Source organism: Gouania willdenowi, chromosome 1, assembly GCF_900634775.1.
Source record: "Gouania willdenowi chromosome 1, fGouWil2.1, whole genome shotgun sequence".
NCBI classification, from domain to species: Eukaryota; Metazoa; Chordata; class Actinopteri; order Blenniiformes; family Gobiesocidae; genus Gouania; species Gouania willdenowi.
The window spans coordinates 37,534,836-37,557,726 of NC_041044.1; the positions used below are offsets into that span (position 1 = coordinate 37,534,836).

Here is a 22,891-nt window from a genome sequence, read left to right on the forward strand (position 1 = left end):
TGTGCTTCAGGTTTTTGTTGTTGGAGGTTGGAGGTTACTTTCACACACAGTCATTAAAACTAACCAATTTGGAGAAAGGCAAGGCAAATTTATTTAATAAAAAAAAGGCAATTTAATGTGCTTTACATGATTAAAAAGTGCAACAGAAAACATTTGACAGTTTAAAAATCAATTTCATATGCAATAGAGAAAAATAGTGCCTTTAACTTGGATTAAAAAATGTGATGCTGACTTCAGCTCGGCTGCAGTTTGTTCCACTTCTTTGCAGCATAACAACTAAAAGCAGCATCACCATGTTTACTGTGAGCTCTGGGCTCCACTATCTGACCTGTGTAAATAGAGCTGAGAGACCTGCTGGGTTCATACCTGACTAACATCTCACTGATGGATTCTGGGCCAAACCCATTCACAGATTTATACACCAGCAGCAGAACTTTAAAGTCTATTGACAGTGTAAAGACTGAAACCGAAGGAGAACATTTGGTCGGCTCCAACTTTGGTGTCAACATTATGAAAGCACGGATCAACGGCTCAGCATCATCGTTTCAAACTTTTCATTTGTTCAGTGTTGAATGTGCAGTGTGATCCTAACCCTCTGCTCTCTGTCAGGTTCTCCTCAGTCAGGTGCATCGGTTACGGGCTCTGGCCCTGCTCGGGAGGTTTCTGGATCTTGGACCATGGGCTGTCAGCCTGGTACGGTTCATATTTACACGTTGTACCTTAAACATCTGAGCTCATGCACCCACTGCGTGTTAAATGTAGTTTCCATGTGTACGTTTTATGGTTTGTGGTTTACAGCTTTGGCGGGAAAACCTTTCATAAACTATATACTAAAGTTTTGTTTTCAAAAAAACTATGGTAACACTTTACTTTAAGTTTGATACATAAAGGCCTGACATTAGGCTGTCAATATTATGACATGACATTTGTCATTAGCATGAGTAAGGTGTCGGTCGTTACCCTAAGCCTAACCCCGCTAGATCCCTCCACCTAACCCAAAAAATGCCAACATAACTCCAAAGGTGTTATAATTTAGCAAAAGGTGTCATAGTTTAGCGAACAACACTTCATGACAGCCTTTATGACACCTTATTCATGCTAATGACAGATAAAATGTATAAAACTTCAAGTAAAGTGTTAAGTAAACCTTTTAGGAGCTGTTGTTACCCAACATGTCAGGTAACAACAGCTCCTAAAAGGTTTTTCTGAAAAACTAAACCATAGTATATCATTTAAAAAAGAAGACAAAATGAACTTTTTGGACTTGTTGGACTTGTGTCCTTGGGCAAGGCACTTCACCTACATTGCCACTCATGTTTTGATTGATCTCTATTTTTACCAGAATGCAACACTTTGGATATGAATGTATAAATATCATTGGTCATATAAACTTCAGTCCTGAACGCTGTAAACAAAACATTTCCTCCAACGTTATGAAAGCAAAGCGTGTTGACGGTGATGTTTGCTTTTTCAGGCTCTGTCCGTGGGAATCTTCCCCTACGTGTTGAAGCTGCTGCAGAGCTCAGCCAGAGAGCTGCGGCCGCTGCTGGTGTTCATCTGGGCTAAAATCCTGGCTGTGGACAGTGTGAGTACTGTAATCTGATACTAGACACGCCGCATTTACAGGAAATAGATACGAGTGAGCATGCCTGTACTGTATGCTGAATATGTCACACAAAGATAGGATGACCACATTATTTCATTTAAAAAAAATGTAAATGTCCAGGTTTCCCAGGTACAATGAACGTATCTTGGGGAACAAGTTGATTTAAATGACTGTAGCTCTGCTAATATTTGCTCTATCGGAGAAATTCCACAAGAGTTGCTCTTTACAGCCAATATGGTTGATTAATTTTACTCACACATGATGGTGTCATTGAAGATGCCGCTTTATTTTGATGATTTTGTAACATGCGCATCAGAGAAAGACTGAAAGAGACCAAATACCGGTGGATTTAATTAAAAAATGTCAGCAGGGAAACCCTCCTGGATGATAAAAGTTCCAGCTAGGTTCACAGAAACTTATCCTTTAGGAAGTTAAGGTTACTGAAGTGTATATTGAATGAATATTTAATGTTTCTGTAAGCCTTGAGGGGTTTTTTGTTATAGTTTTAGTTTCTAGTAGGATATGTTTCTCATTGTTTCAATGATAGAGATTTTAAGAAGGTTTATGTGAGATTTTTTAAGGACAGATTGTTGTAATCATAATAAAGCTGATTAACTCCAGTCAACACTGATTTCAGATTGGATTTAAGTCTTTGTTATAAAGAGATGAATTGATTTTAAAAATTGAGCCACTATATCATAAGTAAAGGGTGGCACACTTTTTCACTCTTTTCATTGCTCAACCAAAGAATGCGTAACTTTCACAGATATTAGAAACTGGAATGATATAAATCTATTAACCTAAGTATGGTCATTACTAGTTGCACGATCCCGTTAGATCTCTGAAGCTAAGCAGGTCTGGGCCTGGTTAGAGTTGGATGGAGACCACTGAGAATTCCAGGTGCCACAGTGGGGGACAGTCGCCCCAGTGGTATCTGTTATTGTGTCCTTGGGCAAGGCACCACACCTACATTGCCTAGTATGAATGTAGTGTGTGAGTGAGTGTTGGTGGTGGTCGGAGGAACCAATGGCGTACTATGGCAGCCTCGCTTCCGTCAGTCTGCCGCAGGGCAGCTCTGGCTACAATAGTAGCTTACCACCACTAAGTGTGGAGTGAAAGAATAATCCCTTAATTCTGTAAAGCCACTTTGAGTGTCTATGATAAAGCACTATATAAAATTGAGGCATTATTATTATTATTATTATTATTATTATTGTTTTTGTTTGTTTTTCTATTATATTTTTATATATATATTCACAAGTGCTACCTTTTAATTATTTTAGTTTTAAGTTTACATATGCATACTAATCTTGGCGACACCGTGATTGTAGTACACTGACTCACTTATATTTGTATTTTTTCCAGGGATGGAAAGGGATGCGGTTGTTGTTTTTCCACTCTTTTTTTAATAGTGAATAAATAGCCTAGAATATTTTTTTAGATATCTTTTTTTTTAAAGAAAGTAAATGTTTATTGAATATTCTAACATCCAGTAGCCTTTGCTTTAAAAAAAAAAAAAAACGCACAACAAAGTTTTTCATTTATATTAGGCCTTCAAACAAAGCAAAACATGCATTCATGCATCAAAAAAACTAAAGTGCATTAAAGCAGATAAACCCACAACAAATTAATTATTGTCCTTTTGGCACAAGTCTGCTTAGCCACAGTAGATAGGATAATAATGTAAAGTAAAGTGTGTGCTTGTAACATCATACACTTATACAGGTACACAACATATCCTAGGCCAGAACAATAACAATACTTCAGCTTCAAAATGTCCCAATGTCCTCCATTACACTAAACAGTTAATCATCCAAAGCCATAACTCCATTACTTTCTGTGTAATTCCGTTTGCTTTAGCACTGTCCTTTGCAAACTTTTTTGTCTTTTCAAAGACGTCGCCCACGGACGGAGTGGGCATGCTGGGACAAGACGCTTTCCTTTTAGCTGCTGCAGCCGTCTCTCTCGAACTCAGCATGCTGTTCAGGGTGTTTGGCTTTTAAATGACAAATTAAAGCAGTAGTGCTAAAGGTCTTTGCAGAGGAACCCCCTCCAGATAGTTTGGTGAACACTGGTTACAAACTGCAATTCTTTTCTTGCTCTCCAACACTTTAAAGGGGACATATTATGCTATTTTTCACCCATCTCCATTTGTTCTAAGAACCCCAAAAACATAGTATTTGAGGTTTATTTTCCCAAACCTGCCTGTTTTCTGGAGTTTTAGCCACTGAAAAGTTACATTTCTGACCAATTGTGAAACCGGGCTGTTTGAGTGGGCGTGTTTATGCACACGGACTCCACACAGTTGATCACTAGCGACTTTCTTTTGCTATTCACACACTTGTTTTTGTTTTCAGCGTCAGAATAACACTGTTTTGTAACGTGTAGTGCAGTGCTGTGCAGCAACAGCAGCTTCAACAGCAAAAGCAGCTGTTTCAGCTGCTTCAAACACTTACAGGAGCTGCTATGTTGCTTTATTGTCATCATCTCATGTAGAGATCACAGGAAAAGTCCATTCAAGGTCATAGTTCACTCTTTTTTGCACTCGCAGTGGTCGCATTGTGTCGCATTGTGTCACAAACACAGGGTTGCCAGATTTGTGGTTTGGGCTGTTTTTATTGGAACGGGCTGGTTCTAAGATGATCTGATCTGGCTACACTTTTACTTGTGATGTCACAAATGTAGCAAATTTGAAACAGAGCAATTTTTTCTGTTATAAGACTTACACAAACCACAAACAAACGACTGGATGGTTTTATTTCATATTTTGTGTGCTGGTATCTCCACACTGCCGACATTTTACCAAAGGCGAGAGGTCACCGCGTCACTGCACGTTGATTGCGTCATTGCATCACAATCTACTATTCGGCCTTACTTTTAACTCACTCCACCGAAGGCCGAATGTGGATTTTTTGCAATATTGTGCCGAATATATTTGTTTACCAAATATTCGGTGCGTCCCTAATTATTTCTCCTATTTGTACCTAATTGAAATAATCACCCTCTGTATAATAAACACTATTCCTGAAAATAGAAAAAACTTCAACATTGTGAAAAAGTGTGCCACCCCTAAATGTGCAGCAATTGACTCCATTATTTATAAACAAATGTTTACAATGTCATTTGGAACAAGACAAAATGCAATCTGGCAAAGAACCACCCTAATGTGCATTTTAGGATTTGTTTTTGTGTTTTTAATTATTTCCTAATTTCTGTTGAATTGTGTCGATGTTTTCTCCTCATTTAAGAAACAGTTTCAGTGCTTCTTTCAGGTCTGAGTGCAACAGAGATTTCATTAAAGCTGACAACTGAAGAACTAACATCTCATGTGTTTGTTTGTCGAGTGGAGTTCGGCTTCAGTTTGATCCTCGCTGTTGTTTTTTTTGTCTCGTCCATGATCACGTCTTTGTTCCTGCCTCTTTCATATTTAAAAACACTTGATTTACTGCGATGTTCTTATTGCTCTCTCGTCCTTTCTTTAGCTTTGATCTCAAACTGTTCAAGTCTTTTCTTTTATCTCCACAAACTGAGAAAAGCTTTGTAGGAATCAGACAAACAGACCCCGAGCTACAGTCATCACTGCACTTGTGTTTCAATGACATTAGAGACGCTAACAGGTAGCATATTGTTATGTTTCACGCTGCTCTCTCTGTGTGTCTGCAGTCATGTCAAGCTGACTTGGTGAAAGACAACGGACACAAGTACTTCCTGTCAGTGTTGGCAGACAGCTACATGCCGGTCAGTGCATTTGTTACTCACACTGAGGCGTGAAACTGATTTCCAGTGTAATTGTGCTTTCATAAAACCACTAAAAACACTGCAGGCAATTAGAAGAAAATATCCTAATCATCAAGTTTTAAGGCAACCAATAAAACTCCTTTTAAAACTTTGTTAAAATTATGTTGTTTTTATTTATTTTATTTTTACATGAGTATAATGAAACAATTCTCCCTGTTTTGATAAAATCATTACTTGGTTGAAGGTTTTCTCACTAATTTTCGAGAAGTTACATCTTGTAGTTTTCACACATTTAATTTTAACTTTTTTTTTACATTTATTTAAGTCACTTCAGAGCTTTTTGGTCTGTATTGTATGGAGGACGATACCTGAAAAAAGTATAAATAAATAAATAAATAAATAAATGTATAAATAATTATTGGAATAAATACATAAAAGAATGAATAAATAAATTATATGATTAAATGCGTAAATAAATAAATGAAAACTGTTAAATAAATGGGACATAACTAATGAAATGTCTTGAATTTATTTCTACTTTTATTTATCCCAACATTTATTTATTTATTTATTTCTACATTTCTGTGTCCGTATGCTAATGAGGTAGGAGGGGCTAACCTCAGTCTCATTCAGGATAGGTCAACTGAGCGATCCAGTCAGATCTATTCCTGGACAGACTTCCTGTTGACATTAAGCAACAACCGGGGAGACTCCTGGCAGACCTGCTGCGGGAAGTTGCCAACCAGCTGGAGAATTGTGAGTTTATTTGAGTATTAGATAGTATAACTAACAGAAGTCATTTCGCCAGTGTATTAAGGTGGTGATACTGCTTATCTGACTTGATCGCTCACTTGACCAATCCTGAATGAGACTGAGGTTAGGCCCTCCTATACCTCATTAGCATATGGACACAGAAATGTAGAAATACATAAATGTGGAAATGAGTAATTGTGAAAATAAATAAATGTAGAAATAAATACATGTAGAAACTAGAAAATCACTCGTAGAGCGCAGACTTCCGCCAAGTGATTTATTAAACCACAGTGCACTATTTTATTTAAATGGTGCCACATGTATTCTTTTTAAGACCTGTCACAAACACGTAAAGAGTACAGCACGAGTTACCCATAAGCCACCACGCTTAAAGGAGCAGGCTCAGGCACAGCTCACGTCCACATATATTCAACTTTATATATATAGCGCCATTTACAACAAAAGTCATCTCAAAGCTCTTTCAAAATATGAAATTTGTAATAAAAAAAGGGGAAAAAAAAAACAAATCTACATGAACGAGCATAAGTGACAGTGGGAAGAAAAAACTCCCTTCTAACAGTTTTTCTTTTAACAGGAAGAAATCTCCAGCAGAACCAGGTCTATCTGCCTTGACTGGTTGGGGTTAGTGGACAGAAGGACCAGAACAGGATAGGGAGATAGAACATCAGAGAGTCCCAGAGTAGTTTAGCTGTGAACCACAGGTCAGGAACAGTCAGCTCCAGCTTCGCGACACCTGAAACAGAAAAGAGAGAGAAGGGCGAGGAGATGGCACTGACTGCAGAAAAACATGATACTAAAATACAGTGATGAGAATGAGTATGGGGTGGACATCAGTGTAAATGCTGTGTAAGCAGTGCGAGCAGTGTGATGGGTATACAACGAGGTTCAGAAGTGGGGGGTTGGCTACAACCCGTTACAACCTTGTCTGACTGGACTTCACCCATTGCAGCCATTAGAGCTATGTGTAGATGGTGGATTGTGTTTATTCTACTATATAATCTTAGTTTTTAGTTCCTAATTTCTTTTAGGTTTAGGGCTTTGTTCCTAGTGGTTATGTTAATGCTAGTATGCAGTACACCCTTTAGCAAATAAGTAGGTTTTGAGTTTAGCCTTGAAGGTGGAGAGAGTAGCAACCTCCCGTACTAAGACTGGGAGCTGGTTCCAAAGGTGAGGAGCCTGGTAGCAGAACGCTCTGCCTCCTGTTCTACTTCTAGACACTTTAGGAACGTCCAGAAGACCAGCAGACTGAGAGCGGAGTGTTCTGCCTGGATGATAGGGCACTAACAGGTCTTTGAGATACACAGGAGCTTGATCATATAGAGCTCTGTATGCTAACAGGATGATTTTAAACTCTATTCTAGATTTTACAGGAATCACTGGAGAAATATGCTCTCTCCTGTTAGTACCTGTTAATATTCTAGCTGCAGCATTCTGGATTAACTGGAGACTTTTTAGTAAGTCATTGAGACATCCTGACAGTGGAGAGTTACAAAAATTTAGTATAGATGTAACAAATGTATGGATTAGTTTTTCAGCATCACTCTGGGCCAAGATAGAAATAAATAAATCTAAGACATTTCATTATTTATGTCCCATTTATTAACCAGTTTTTATTTATTTATTTATTTATTTATTTATTCATGCATTTGTATTTATTAATTCATTATTTTATTTATTATTATTATTTTCTAATATTTATTTATACATTTATTTGTTTATACTTTTGTCAGGTATCGTCCTCCATAGTAGTGAAGTTTGTCAGTGAGCTTCAGTTTTATGTTTATTCTCTGTTTCAGCCTGAACATCGGACCATGGCTGTTTTCATATTGGCCGTCATCGTCAACAGCTATACCACAGGACAGGTACGTGCTTGTGTGTCCTAAATGGGTTAATAAAGTCAACTACAGTTTGTAATTTTATATTGATAGGCTTTAGAATAATGGTTCTCAAACACTGCTTTTCTGTTTTTTTTAATTTTTCTGTATTCCTGTTTTGGTTTTAAGTTAGTAAAACAAAATAAACACAGTTTATTTGTTATTTTGATTTGGTTTTGAAACAGAATTACCAAAGAACTAAGTTTACATGGATTAAAAAAACTGTTCAGAATGCACGTTCTGTTTTAGATAGTGAATAATATGTCTAGCGTTCGATTTCCACAATCACGTACAGTCCCCTCCAAAAGTATTGGAACGGCAAAGTCAATTCCTTTGTTTTTGTTGTATACAGAAGACATTTGGGTTAAAGATCTCAAAATTTATATGAGACAAAAGTTCAGAATTCCAGCTTTTATTTCATGGTATTTACATCTGCATGTGTTAAATAACTGAGGACAGAGCACCTTTTGTTTGAACCCACCCACTTTTCAAGTGAGCAAAATTTTTGGACCAGACATTATTAAATTAACTTAAAGATTTGGTGGCATAACCCTTACCTGCAATAAATGCATCAAGCCTGCGACCCATTGACTTCACCAGACTGTTGCATTCTTCATCTGAAAAAATGCTTTTCCAGGCCTTTTACTGCAGCTTCTTTCAGTTCTTGTTTGTTTCTAGGAGTTTCTCTCTTCAGTCTCCTCTTCATATGGTAAAATGCTCTATTGGGTTAAGGTCCGGTGATTGACTTGGCCAGTCTAAGACCTTCCACTTTTTCCCCCTGATGAAGTCCCTTGTTGTGTTGGCAGTGTGTTTTGGATCATTGTCTTGTTGCATGATGAAGCTTCTCCTGATTAGTTTGGATGCATTTTTCTGTAAATTACCAGACAAAATGGTTTTGTAGACTTTAGAATTCATTCTGCTGCTACCATCATGAGTTCCATCATCAGTAAAGACTAGTGAGCCCGTTCCAGAAACATCCATGCAAGCCCAAGCCATGGCATTACCTCCACCATGCTTCACAGATGATCTTGTGTGTTTTGATCATAAGCAGATCCTTTCTTTCTCCATACTTTGGCCTTTCCTTCACTTTGGTAGAGGTTCATCTTGGTCTCATCAGTTCAGTTCTCTGTACTTCTTTGCAAAATCCAATCTGGCCTTCCGATTCTTTTTGCTGATGAGTGGTTTGCATCTTGAGATATGGCCTCTATATTTCTTCTCTCAAAGTCACCCCTGTCCTGTGGAGGTTGGCAGTGATGTCACTGACTGCTGTCTTTGGGTGTTTCTTTAGAACTCTCACAATGTTTCTGTCATAAACTGCTGTTGATACCCTTGGCCGACCTTTTCCATGTCTGTTGCTCAGTACACTAGTCGTTTATTTTTGTTGTATTGGCTATGCCCAATATTTGTGCAATAGCGCTGATTGATTTCCCCTCTTCTCAGCTTCAAACTGGTTGCATTTCTCCCATAGACAGCTCTCTGGTCTTCATGTTTGCTTAACAGCAAATGTAGTTTTCACAGATGAAACCCAAAGCCAAAAACAAGAACTATTTCATGTTTAAGCAGTCAATTTAAAGGGCAACACCTGAGCACCTAGAAACGGTCATTAGTCACATGTTCCAATACTTTTGCTCACTTGAAAAGTGGGTGGGTTCAAACAAAAGGTGCTCTGTCCTGAGTTGTTTAACACATCTAGATGTAAATACCATGAAATAAAAACTTTTGTCTCATATTCTTGTTTCAATATGAAACCCAAATGTCTTCAGTATACAACAAAAACAAAGGAATTGACATTGCCATTCCAATACTTTTAGAGGGGACTGTAAAAGCGGAGTCTGTGCGTGTGTGTGCACGTTTCCCTTTGGGTGTGTGGTTCCCAGGTTTAGATATATGTATATTTGACAGTTTTGTCACGTCTGATCTCCGTCTGGGCCGACGCAATACTCACTCTCCCTCACAGTGAGTGTCACGGCGTTGCTGCTCCATCCCAGAGTCCTCTTTGTTTTTGATGCTGATCAAACACCAGAGTTGTGGCTCCATTTCACCAGGGCCGTGTCATCCTTCGGTTATTTTCCCGCCTGTTTCTTTTTTTTTTTTTTTTTTCCTCTTCCCGTTTCTTAAATGAGACTAATCAGGAGAGTTCTGTTTCTGGTGTGCTTTAAAGCTCGTGCCGCTCTCACAGGCCCCTGTGAATGATAAATGATGCTCAGCGTTACAGAGAGTCTCCTTTCCTCTTCCTCCTCTGCTCCACATCTTCATTATTCATCCCTCTTCCTTTCAACAACAGCAGTCATTACAGCAAACATGTCACTGAGTGCCGACGTCTTAATACTTAATAAAGCTCTATGACTCCGTCCTCACTCAGAGCCCAGGGAATGCTGTGAGACCGAACGACGTGTTCAACTGCATTTGCTTTGTGATTAAATGCAGACAATTTTTGATAAAGGAAAGTGGAGGGAATGAATCATAGGTTATCAGATTTTTTCACATCACACAATTTAACACATACATTACAGTTTTGTTACAAAAGAGGAAAACTGAGATGGAATGTCTTCAGTCTAATTTTGCGTCACCCCTGAAGTAAATACACAGAAGGACAACAAAAATACATAAAATGACAGAAAAACCTACAAAAGTACAAAAAATATATTCAGTAGGAAAACAAAAATCCACGAAAACAATACTACAATACACAGAATGACAAATAATGCACGAAATGACCACAAAAATACACACATGAAAACAACAAAACTACACAGAATGACAGGGACAAAATGACAACCAAAATCCACAAAAGGACAACATGAAGACACAAAATGACTGAAAAAAACCGACAATAGGACAACAACAAAACACAAAACAATGACAACAAAAATGCAATGTCACAAAAAAATACACAAAAGGACAACAAAACCATAAAAAGATAACTACAATGCACAGAAGAACAAATATTACACAAAAGGACTACAAAAATACACACAATTATTTTCAAACACACACAATAACAACAAAAGTACATAGAATGACAAGGACTGGTACAAAATCACAACCAAAATACACAAAATAACAGAATAACTTACAAAATTACAACAAAAATACAATAAAGGACAATATAAATACATAAATTAACAGAAGAATACACAAAATTACAACGAAAATACCATAAAGGACGACATAAATAAACAAAATGGCAACAGATATGCAGAAAATCCAAAATAAAAACACAAAACGGCAGCAAAAACACAAACTTTTTGTTATTTCCTGTGTTTATGCTCTGATTGTTTTTTATTCTAAATGCTGACGTAAATATTTTTAATGTGGCCCTTGGATCAGACAGGCACATATTTGAGACTCCTGCCGTAGTAATAACACTCACCTACAGTATTGCTCATCAGACAATTTAGTCTTTATCCGTATATACAGTAGGATAGAAAACAGTTTGTGTGGATTTGCAGGCAGTACAAAATTCATGCTGTTTTGCTGTGAGCCTGCTGACACCGTGTAGAGTCGTTAGCTTTGGGACAAACATGATGAAAAGGTGCACCTTTCTCACAAAATGGCTTTGGCTCAAAGTGCTGGTTTGTTATGAAAGGGGAATCAACTTTAACATCCAAGTGGTCGGTAGCCATGGTAACAAAGAAGGATGTTTCAAGAAGAAGAAAAAAAAATATGGAGAGAGAAAAAAACAACTTTGGTGCAGAAGCAGATTTGGAAAAACACACACAGAGAGAAAGAGATGCATTCAAGTTCATCTGAGAGAAGTTTAAATCTGCTAAACTGAAGCTCAATCTCACTCTGATGTAGTTTAACTTGTTTAAAAACAACAGGCTTCTGGTAGATTGACAGTAGCAACCGTTTACAGATGTGCAAGTCAACCACAGCTGCTTTCATTCCCTTATTTAATGCTACATTAATATTCATAACCTACGCTGTGGTTGCAGTAAGAATATGATCATAAGTGATGAGAAAATATCTTGCACTGCAGAAAATTGCCCATGAAAACAATCCAACCCAATGGGAATCCACAACCTGATCACTGTAATATTTTACTGTTTTTAATTAATGTCTAAAATGTTTATCATTGCTCATGTTCTTTCTGTTAAACCTTTCAAATGTTTTCTGTTTTATTCATACAGTAATAATATGCTTTTATGTTACATCTTCAGTCAAAATACTTTCCTTAGATGACATCCTTAGGGCCAGTAACCAATGAAGTGATTTTTGTTATAAAGATCAGGAAAACACAAAGGTGGTGTTAGTAACTGACAGAGGTGTAAAGAGTGCTGATACATCAAGTAGAAGTACTGGTACTTGATTGAAATTGTACTCAAGTACAAGCACAAGTAAGTCATACATAAAATACTCAAGTACAAGTAAAAAGTAGCTCAATTAAACAGTTACTTTCACCCCATCGTTTATTTTTGGTCATAAATCTTGCCACGGTTCCCTTGCGTACAGTAAACATCTCATGTATAAACTAGAAAAGGAAGAGATTAAGTCTTGCGCAATTAGAACTTAATTTATTTTCCACAAAGGCATTTTTATAAAATAAACAGGGTGTCAAAATGTACAATTCTTTTTTAGATAAAGTAACACCAATGAATGGAATTTAAAATAAGAACATTTCTCATGCTCTAAGTTTAGCTACATTAATGAACTCTAAAACAGTGGGTAACAACATTAGAGGTAGAAACCCATAACCTGAACCGAAGAAAGTGGCGTTGATCAGAAATGGCACGACTAACAACATATGGATTATGTCCAATGTGCCTTCATAAACTGCTGACCTGAAATCACTACAGTACTGTGGTTTAAGGTACCAATTTATTAAATCATTTACTCAGTAATGGTTGGGTGTAGAAATGAAACCAATTACTTTCAGCATAAAACTGACATTAAGTTGTCATTATCTGTCATTAGCATGAATTAGGTGTCCTGAAGGCTGTCATTCATTGTTGTTGCTAAATTATGACACCTTTGGCGCTATGTTGGCATTTTTTGGGTTTCGTGGAGGGATCTAGTGGGGTTAAGTAGGGTTAGGGGTTAGGGTATCGAAGGGTGAGGGTAACGAACAACACTTAAAGGCAGGGTAGGTGATTTTCGAAAGCTAGCATGATTTTGAATGTAGCTTCCCCGACCTCTCTGCCTTTACCCCCTCCCCTCTGTGCTCCGTCTCACTCACATGCACGAGTGCTGCTGCTCCAGACCTCAGCTCATCGCTTGTATTGTATAGAAACTACTTTGTCTCATGTCTCATTCAGCAGTAAGTAAACACAAAACTTTATCATTATATATGTTAAAAAATGTGACTAAAAACTGTTTTAAGTCCGTCAGCGGTGACGCGCTTTGAGCGTGGGCTCGAAGTTTTTACAGGTTTACAGCTGCTACAGATGTTGGATTTTCTCCGTTCCTTTTTCAGAGCACAAAAGATCTGAATTTCTGTCAGGACAAAGAAAATTTCAACCAAAAACTTAAAAAGTGTATCTGAAGAAAATCACCTACCCCACCTTTAATGACAGCCTACATGACACCTTATTCATGCTAATGACAGGTGTCGTGTCATAATAATGACAGCGTAATGTCAGCCTTTATGTATAACTTCAAGTAAAGTGTTATTCAACTTACTTTACTTCTTTTAAAACGTACTTAGGTACCAGTAAAATGACTGATTTAGAAATTTACTCAAAAAGTACAAGTACTCATAAAATCAACTCTATTACAGTATCATGAGTACTTGTAATCAATTACTTTCACCTCAGTAACTGTAACAAATGAAATAAAGATAATTTAATTCCACAGTGAGGGAAGGAACCATGCAAAGAAAACTTGTTTCAGATGCTTAGAAAGACACTTTATTGATTTGTCAGGCCTGGGTGAACTTTTTGATGCATGACATCACCGTCCATGGTCGAATCTTTTGCATGTTTGAATTGTTCCACCTGTAAATCACCTCTCACCGTCTCTCTCTCTGCCCACCAGGAGGCCTGTCTGCAGGGAAACCTCATCGCCAACTGCCTGGAGCAGCTGTCAGACCCCCACCCTCTGCTGCGTCAGTGGGTGGCCATTTGTCTCGGCAGGATCTGGCAGAACTTCGATCCGGCGCGTTGGTGCGGCGTTCGAGACAGTGCGCACGAGAAGCTGTACACCCTGCTGTCGGATCCCATCCCAGAGGTGAGAGCTGGAAAACCACAACAAGTCAGGCTTACACTGGGAGAAGAAGATCTAATCCAGATAATTCCAGTTGTTGGAGAGTTATGGTGAATATTGTCATTGTATGAGTCCTCCTCATGTTTGGCCTTCAAGTCTGAGTCAAGAGAAGAGTTGGGGTCAATTACATTTTTCAATTACAATTCCATTTTCAATTACAATTCAATTATAATTACAGTGACCAGCCTTTTTTTCTAATCACAATTAAAATGCAAAAATGTTGTATTCTCTGAAAGTCAATTACAATTACATTCTTAATTACTAAAGTTAAATTACAATTCATCATAATTAGCCTGACAATAATAAGTTAACCTTCCTCTTGTGTTAGCTTTCTGTTAGCATCCCTAATGTCCTAAATCAGCCATAAAATACACTAAAAACAAATGTCTTTCCTATCTATTGGTTACTGTCAGGATTCCTAATCAATGAAAATGTAGGTTTTAATATTTTTACTGTGGGAATCTGAGCCTTTTTTGTGTCAGTATACACCTCAATGTCAATTTTTTTTAAATGGTTAGATGTGGGAACGCTTGATATGAAACATATTTTAATAATTGTTAACTACATATGTGTAGAATTGTACATAGAACCATAACATGGTTTTCCAGTTTTACATTATATTATAATTGACAATTTTAATAGAATTGTCATGACAATTACAATTACAAAGTCAATTATCTAAACTCAATTACAATTTAATGATTTTAAAAATGACAGTTATAATTCCGTCATAATTGTAATTAATTATCAATTACGTGATTACAATTATAATTGACCCCAACCCTGTTGAAGAGAAATGAAATCAATACTCAAAGCATGCAGTCTTTTGGACTTCCTGATTACCTACTTTTTACTTCATCCGTTCGTCTTTGATCATTTTCATCCAGGAAAGAAAAAAACAAACAAATCACCAACAATTTGGCAATTCCGCAACAAAACCCTGATCTGGAAACAACAGATCCAGGCCAGACAAATTCTTTTTGTTTGCTAAAGCTATGCAGTTATCATTATCTTAATCTTATCTTTCCAAGAGATGTACTATCACATATGTCGCTCTAGCCAATAAGTCACATGTTAGGACGTTGGACTGCTTGGAATTGGCTCGGTGCAATGCTGATTGACACCTTTTTTGACACCTCATGAATCCAGTCGTGTTTGCCTTGACTAACGCAGCCTCACTGTATTTTATCGGCCAATTTATGGTGGGTTTTTTACTAGAATTCACCAAACGTTTGGATTGTTCACCCGCTAATAGGGAACGTGAGCTGACTTAGACCGTCGTGAGATAGGTTAGTTTTACCCTACTGAAGATATGCTGTTGCAATAGTATTTCTGCTATATCGGAACAGCCAATATTTTGCATTTTATGCACTTACTGTGATCGGCTGTAATGTTTTATTTCGCCGATCTGATCAATGACTTCAAAGACGTCCCACACCACCGACACGTTTGCTCTATGTGTCACGGGTCTATAATATATCACTTTTATCTGTCGGAGTGCTGGGCCTGGGCTGCTGATTGGGTAAAAAGTAGATTTGAGGTATTTCTGTTATTCATTTGGTTCTCTTCTATAGAATCAAGATATGAGATGTGACTTTGTGATGAACGTTATTATCAAGGCATTGGTTTGTTTGCCCTATTTTTTGTACTGTTGTAACTCCCAAACAAATGACTCTATTTTTATGGAGTTAGGAGTTGTTCAACTCAGGATAAGTCTGTCCCATGTGTGGACCAGAGGGACGGGGGGAGGCCGAGTTCATCCAGAGGTTTGTCCAGATGCTAAGTGTCCACACAGGAGCAGAAGCAGCATCTGTTTCCTCGACCCCTCAGATCCTAACCACAGTCTGTGCTCACACCTGTCACACATCCACACACACTTTCACTTTACAGCTGCGTTTACAGCTTGTTCTAAGATTCCCTTCAGTATTTAAAGCCCAGCAGGGCTTTAACAATGACTGATTGTAACAGACAACATCCAAAGTGGTAAATGCATTTCAGAGTGTGTGTGTGTGTGTGTGTGTGTGTGTGTGTGTGTGTGTGTGTGTGTGTGTGTGTCCTCCACTTACACATAGGTTTGCTTTCACATGAATCTCTCTTGGGGGGGAATTTAAATCGTCTTCCTTTTGTAAATCATTGCTTATCAAGCTTTGAGCTGAAATAAATTGATGAAGTACGATCGCGTCTCAAGGCGACGAAAGTCAGGATGAAGTGAAGGCAATGAATATAATTAAGTTTAGGCAAAAGTCTTACGGAACGGAGCAGAGATGACAATTTAACTAAACACACACAGGCACGGAGGTTCTGGGATTCATTTAAGCTTCTGTGACTGTGCGTTGACTTGATTAAAACTTAAAGCTTCATCGGACTTTTAGGAACTGCTTTAGGCTGCAGTGGAAACAGTCCGTCTATTCGTCCCAATCAGTCTCATTAAAAATCATTTTCAAGGACTTTCAATGTTTTTACAAACCACTAAGATGCAAAAATATCAAAAACAAGTTAATGTCTGACATTTGGCCACAACATTATAGTTACACTGGATTTCCACTGGATCCATATCTGCTCCGAAACGGATCCGCATGCAAAGCTGCAGAACAGTTTGCAGTCCTTCAGTCCCCACCGATTCTGCTAATTCATGTGTATTCGCGCAATATAGATATATTTGAATCAACTATAGATGAGTACAAAATGTATACGTGAAATCTGATTTTAAAAGTGCTCGAATAGTGCAAAACGTGGTATCAGTAGAAAGGTCTAATCCCCCCGAGTCCGAATTGTGCCCACTATAGCCGAAATGCAAAATTTTTGGGCTGAAAAAAAGGTGCTCATTTTGTCAAACATGTGGTATCAGCGGACAGGTTTTATTCCCCTGAGTCTGAATATTTGCTCGGAGCAGATACCCTGGCACAGGGGCTGATCTGTGTTCAGAGAAAATTCTTTCTCATGCTGTGATTTGGTTTTGTTTTTATTTTTGGAGGCGAGTCCCCGGTGTGAGATTTATCCCTTCTGGTTGATGCAAGTTTAGATTAAAACTCCAATGAAGCGAGTACAGAAATATGGTGAGCTAAAGTAACTACAATCTGCTGTGATCAGCTGCACTTTACACTCATGCAGGGAGAGCAAAACAAACTTTAAGTTTTCCTCTTTTTGTGCACAGTTAAATGTTTAGTGCAGAATAGCAGATTCTATATTGATGCTTTAAGAAAACAGTGCATTTATAGGATCATTATTGTGCATGTATTTGCTCTTCACTGTGTAGACAATGTATGTACAGTAACTCACTTAGAAAATCCTGAGGAAATAAGAATCAGTTTTTCACTTTAAATTTTTCATTTTTCTTTAAATTTACTTACTTTACTTATTAGGATTTCATGTGACTGTGAGAAATTCAAGGTTTTGGGGGAAAATTGAGTTTCCAAAATATGTGTAATTTAAAAATCCTGAAAACCTTAAATGTTGAGCATAGAAAGATTGGAAGCTTCCACATATAAAAGGCACATTTATTGAATTTGGGAATTTAGAGGAAGTGTAAAATCTGGAACTAAACTAAACTCATGTTTTGTAATTATTACATTGAACAAAATCGGGGTCCAATAGAAAGCTCTAGCAGTCAGGATTGGCCCACAGGCCTTGAGTTTCACACCCTTCCTGTAAAGGCTTAGGAAGACACGATGTTGTATTTTACTATCCTACATCATTACATAACTTAGACGAGCACAGCTTTGCACTGTAGTATGTAGGGACATCAAATAGGACAATACCTGTTGTTCGAAAGCAGTTTCATATATATTGAAAGAAATAAAATCAAAGCTGACATTTCTATTTGAATGTCATTATTACTGTTGTTTACATATTATAATAATTAGGGTGACCAATACATGTCCTCTTTTCACGTCTTGTCTGGGCCGTCCGGCCAGATTTTACAAACTCATCAAAATGTCCGGGTTTTCCTGGGACACTGAACACATCTAGGAGGAACACGTTAATTTAAATGACCGTAACTCTGCGAATATTTGATCTATCTGAGAAATTCTACCAGTTTCTGAAAGCTGAGGAGTTGCTGTTTACAGGCAATATAGGAATAAGATTACAGTAATTTTACTCACAAGTGCGTCACACACTAAAAATATCATCAGATCCTCCTGGATGATAAAACCTGGAGGATCAGAGAGGGATTAGAAAACAAAGGAGCCACTGGGAGAAATTTAGAATGTAGGAAGTTATGGTAAATTTCCCATTATCTGGCCTAGACCTCATCATTCTTCATCACCCCCCCCCCCCCCCCCCCCCCCCCCCCCCCCCCCCCCAACGTTCAGTTATTTATTGAATTTCAATACATTGAATTTTATTGAAATTCAATGTTCTGTAAGAGTTTTTATTTCCATTTTCTTATTTATTTATTTATTTAATTTCTAGGAGATGTTTCTCATTGTTTCACTGATTGACAGATTTTAAGAAGGTATACATGAGATTTTTCAAGGACGGAATTTTATTATGCAAAATAAAGGTGATTAATTTCAGTCATTTTTTTCCAAGTCTTCATTATATAGAGAGAAAATAATTTTTAAACCATGACCAGAAATGAAAGTAACTTTAGAAATACATGTATTCAGGAGGCTCTAAATACTGTTTCATTCCATTTATTTACAAAATGAGATTATTTCATTTATTCCATCATTGTGCTCTATAGTTGTTTTTTCACAGAATTCTGAGCAAATTGTTGTAGTCGAACAAAGGGGGTGCTTGGATTCAAAAGTAAGAGAAAGGGGTACTTGAGCCAAAAGAGATGCAGAACCACTGTTCTAATGAACTGGATTTGAGTTGGACATGTGGTTTAAAGCCTCGGTGTGTGTGTGTGTGTGCGCGTGCGCGTGCGTTTGCAGGTGAGGTGTGCGGCTGTTTTCGCTCTGGGTACATTTGTTGGAAACTCTGCTGAGAGGACGGACCACTCCACTACCATCGACCACAACGTGGCCATGATGCTGGCCCAGCTCATCAACGACGGCAGCCCAGTCGTCCGAAAGGTCCCTGACGCACACTCACGTTCACTTCAGGGTTACGTCTGTGAAACTGGATCAACAGAGGGCGTTTTTTCTCCTTCCTTTGCTGACGTGGTCTCTGTTGTTTCCCTTGGAACAGGAGCTGGTTGTGGCTCTCAGTCACCTGGTGGTTCAGTATGAGAGTAACTTCTGCACCGTCGCGCTGCAGTTCATCGAGGAGGAGAAGAACTACTCTGTGCTGTCACCAGCCAACACTTCAGGTACTAGTGGTTCAATGATTTCAACGGCACGGTGAATCCGAATTAATTTTTACTTTAAACATGGAAAAAAATTATATATTTTTTTTAAATTCCTTGGACTCTGAATGATAACCTCAATAAATCTAATAAAAAATATTATGTATCAGCAGAGTGCTTATATCGGAGATTTTAGATACAGGCCAAGATCATTCTTTGCTCTTTTTATTATTTTTTTGCTAATATTGGACCGACTGCAAACGCCCTGAAAACCCTAAAATCAGACACATCAAAGTTTATGGAATTTGTTAATACATCACTTCCTGTTTTCAAGTGATGCACAATTTCAACTACGGCAGCTCAACACTCGAGTTCGTTACCAAAGAAACTAGCGAACGCTAACGGAAGGTCGTACAAACCTTGTTTATTCAACAACAGATGGCGGCTGCTCATCCAGTGACAGTTTTGTCTTTATTTTGCACTTAATTTGGAACACAAATAAATATTTTTAAACAGGCAGAAATCCCAAATTACATTTACAACATCTTTTTTATCGTAATTAAAACTAAATAAAGACAGATTACCAAAAGAATACAAAGCAGTCGTCTGCATATGGTGAAATAATTTTCATCAACTCCTCTTTGTTCACTGGTGATTTCTTTTTTAACTTGCATTAGGTCATGATGATGTCACTTATTGTTTAAAACCTAGTTCAGCCAGGGCAGCTGCTTAATGAATAAATAAAAGGGAATCATCTGCATACAGTATTAGATTGTTCCCTGTATGATGTTTTTTTCCTCAACAAAATGACAGTAATGCGTTTCCTGTCCCTTCTGTGTTGGATGCAGAGACTGGTAATCTGACTCCCGTGAGGGACAGCCCTGCCATCCCACGTCTGCGCTCAGTCAACTCCTACACCAACATCAGAGCCGTCACCACCGCCCGCAACCTCAATAAAAGCCTGCAGAACCTCAACCTCAACGAGGAAGGTACGGAAAACACAATTTAAAGGTTTAAAATCTTTTAGTTAGAAATCTGCTAGACACTTTTTGAAGCAGCTAAATGTGTGCTGACACCAATTTATATTTTTAGCACATCATGATAAATAAATGCAGTGTAAATGAGTAAAGTGTATTTAAAATATTGTATATTTAAATATATTTCCGCAAGATGACCTTTGTGGTTGGGTAGATGTTGCATTTACAGTTTTTTATTAAAAAAAAGCTGATTAATAAAATAAAAGACAGTCATCTGCATACAGTAAATAAAGTAAAGCTCCTTATTAAATGTGATGGATAAAATATATACATTTTAATTATAATAACAAAGCACTAAATAGTTTTCCTGTTGGCTAAGTGGTGCTTGATTTAAAATTTATGTTGGACTTGTATTAATTTGCAATATTACATTTATTTAATATGTATACAGGACATACCGTGTTTAACTCAAACTATTACACATTTATGTACGATTAAACTCATTGCAAAGTTAATGGTTTGTTTACACAATTTATTCTATCTTAATTTGTATAATAATTCTGTTGTTGTATAAATCAAGACTGATTTTTAAAGTAAAGACAAATACAAAGCATTTAATGATCTTTAAATTGCATTTTAATTGCAAAAAACAAACCAAAATGTTGATTTTTTTTTAAAAACTATTATTATTTTATTATAGCAATAATATGTGTATAAGTATTAACAAACCAGGGGTGCTCAATAACATTGTTCGATTGCGGCTCCAGGTGAAAACTGGGTCAGTGCTCCGTGTAATGGGGTGCTGCCTAACGGGCCGCTGTGTTTTCTGGTATAATACGATATTTTTGTAATGAGATCATGGTGAACTGTACTGTATCTTATTTATCTGTGTAGACTCTGAGGTAGTTTGGTTTCTCAAGCCTGTGTTTGATTATGAAGATGCATGTGGTGAGTGTGAGGTGATTTACAGCAGGAGAAGACGATTCTCTGCGACGAGCTTCTTCTTCCCAAACCCCACTTAGGCGGTTGCCTGTCAGCCAGGGAAGATCATCAGTCTGAACCATTTGGCTCTGTCTTCATACAATCTCTCACTTTCCACTTTAACTAGGCTTGTTCCTTTTCCATCAGGTATTCATTAACACCGGAACCATCTTTTCCGACATCTCCCGGTTGGTACCTTCCACTGCATAGTTAAAAGCCACGGAAATGGGATGTTTTGGTGGTCTCCGTCATACGTGCCTGAACCATCTGATTTGACTGTTCTTAATTTTGTCTGCAGTTGGTATTACATGAATCAACATTGCGGATTTTGTCCGTCCGAGTTACTCCGTTTATCATCGGTATTACCTTCATGTCTGTTGCTGTTATTTTCTTCATGTTTTTCTTATTGATGTTCCATGTTTCACTTCCATAAACTAGGATCAGGCGTAATATTCTAGTGTATATTATCTTTTTGGATTTTACTGGTACATTGAGGAGCTTATAGAGGAATCCCAGGGCTTGTGAAAACATCTTAAGCAGGAGAAAACGATTCTCTGCGACTAGCTAAGCACTAAATTTATGAGCCATTTGACACAATGGCAGCGTTTACTCAGCTCATGCCTTGTTAGACATTAAATTTGGCTTCATTCTCTCCGACTTTCCATCCCAGTAAAGCACTGTGAAGCACTTTGAATTATATTTTATATTCAAAAGCGCTTTATAAATAAAGTTTGATTTGATAAAGGTAGCTGTATATAAAGCTCTTCTGTGGTGTTGATGTATCTGTGTACATGTGTGACTCTCAGGTGGCCCAGCAGCCTTCTCTCCTGGTAACCTGAGCACCAGCAGCAGCGCCAGCAGCACCCTAGGCAGCCCCGACAACGACGAGTACATCCTGTCCTTTGAAACCATCGACAAAATGCGACGGGTGTCCTCATATTCCTCCCTGAACTCCCTGATAGGTACGGACTCCTTCACGTTTAATTAAAAAGGGAACTGGGTGCGCTAGTTAGTTTTCCTGCACAGTACACAGTGAGCTTAGATGTGTGATGTCTGTGTAACTTTGCACAGGTTGTACTGCTAACAAGAGCTATATTAATCAAATGTTAGCTAACTTTTCACACGTCAACTTTCACATGTTGATTTCTAAAGGATGGAGCTCATGAGTGGCCACATAAATGTGATTGTATCTGATCTGAGGGTCACATGATCAACATTCACATCAGCATTTAGAATAATGACCAATCTGAACATTAACACAGGAAAGGAAAAAGGGTTTGGAGTCATTTGGATTATTTTTTTCTCTCATTTTAATGTGTTTTTGTTGTCATTTTTCTTTTTTCCTATTACTTTGCTATATTTTGGTGTAGTCCTTTTGTTTATTTTTCATGTCAGCATTTAGAATAATGTCCAATCTGAGCATTAACATAATTGTTTTCTGTACATTTGGAATTCTCTCTTTTTATTTGTTTTGTTCTTTTTGAGTATTTTTGAAGTCATTTTG

General features: G+C 37.7%; 1 protein-coding gene across 4 annotated transcripts in view; it reads left to right on the top strand.

The window, feature by feature from the left end:
* The window catches only part of rptor (regulatory associated protein of MTOR, complex 1), a 209,058-nt gene that overhangs the window by 135,450 nt on the left and 50,717 nt on the right, over positions 1 to 22,891 (top strand). For all 4 annotated transcript variants that reach the window (XM_028443974.1, XM_028443982.1, XM_028443990.1 and 1 more), the window contains exons 13-21: positions 610 to 693; positions 1,475 to 1,585; positions 5,270 to 5,344; positions 7,915 to 7,980; positions 13,969 to 14,160; positions 19,077 to 19,217; positions 19,333 to 19,453; positions 20,278 to 20,418; positions 22,194 to 22,349. In XM_028443974.1, coding sequence (XP_028299775.1) covers positions 610 to 693; positions 1,475 to 1,585; positions 5,270 to 5,344; positions 7,915 to 7,980; positions 13,969 to 14,160; positions 19,077 to 19,217; positions 19,333 to 19,453; positions 20,278 to 20,418; positions 22,194 to 22,349 — 1,087 coding nt within the window. The remainder of the gene's footprint in view (positions 1 to 609; positions 694 to 1,474; positions 1,586 to 5,269; positions 5,345 to 7,914; positions 7,981 to 13,968; positions 14,161 to 19,076; positions 19,218 to 19,332; positions 19,454 to 20,277; positions 20,419 to 22,193; positions 22,350 to 22,891) is intronic.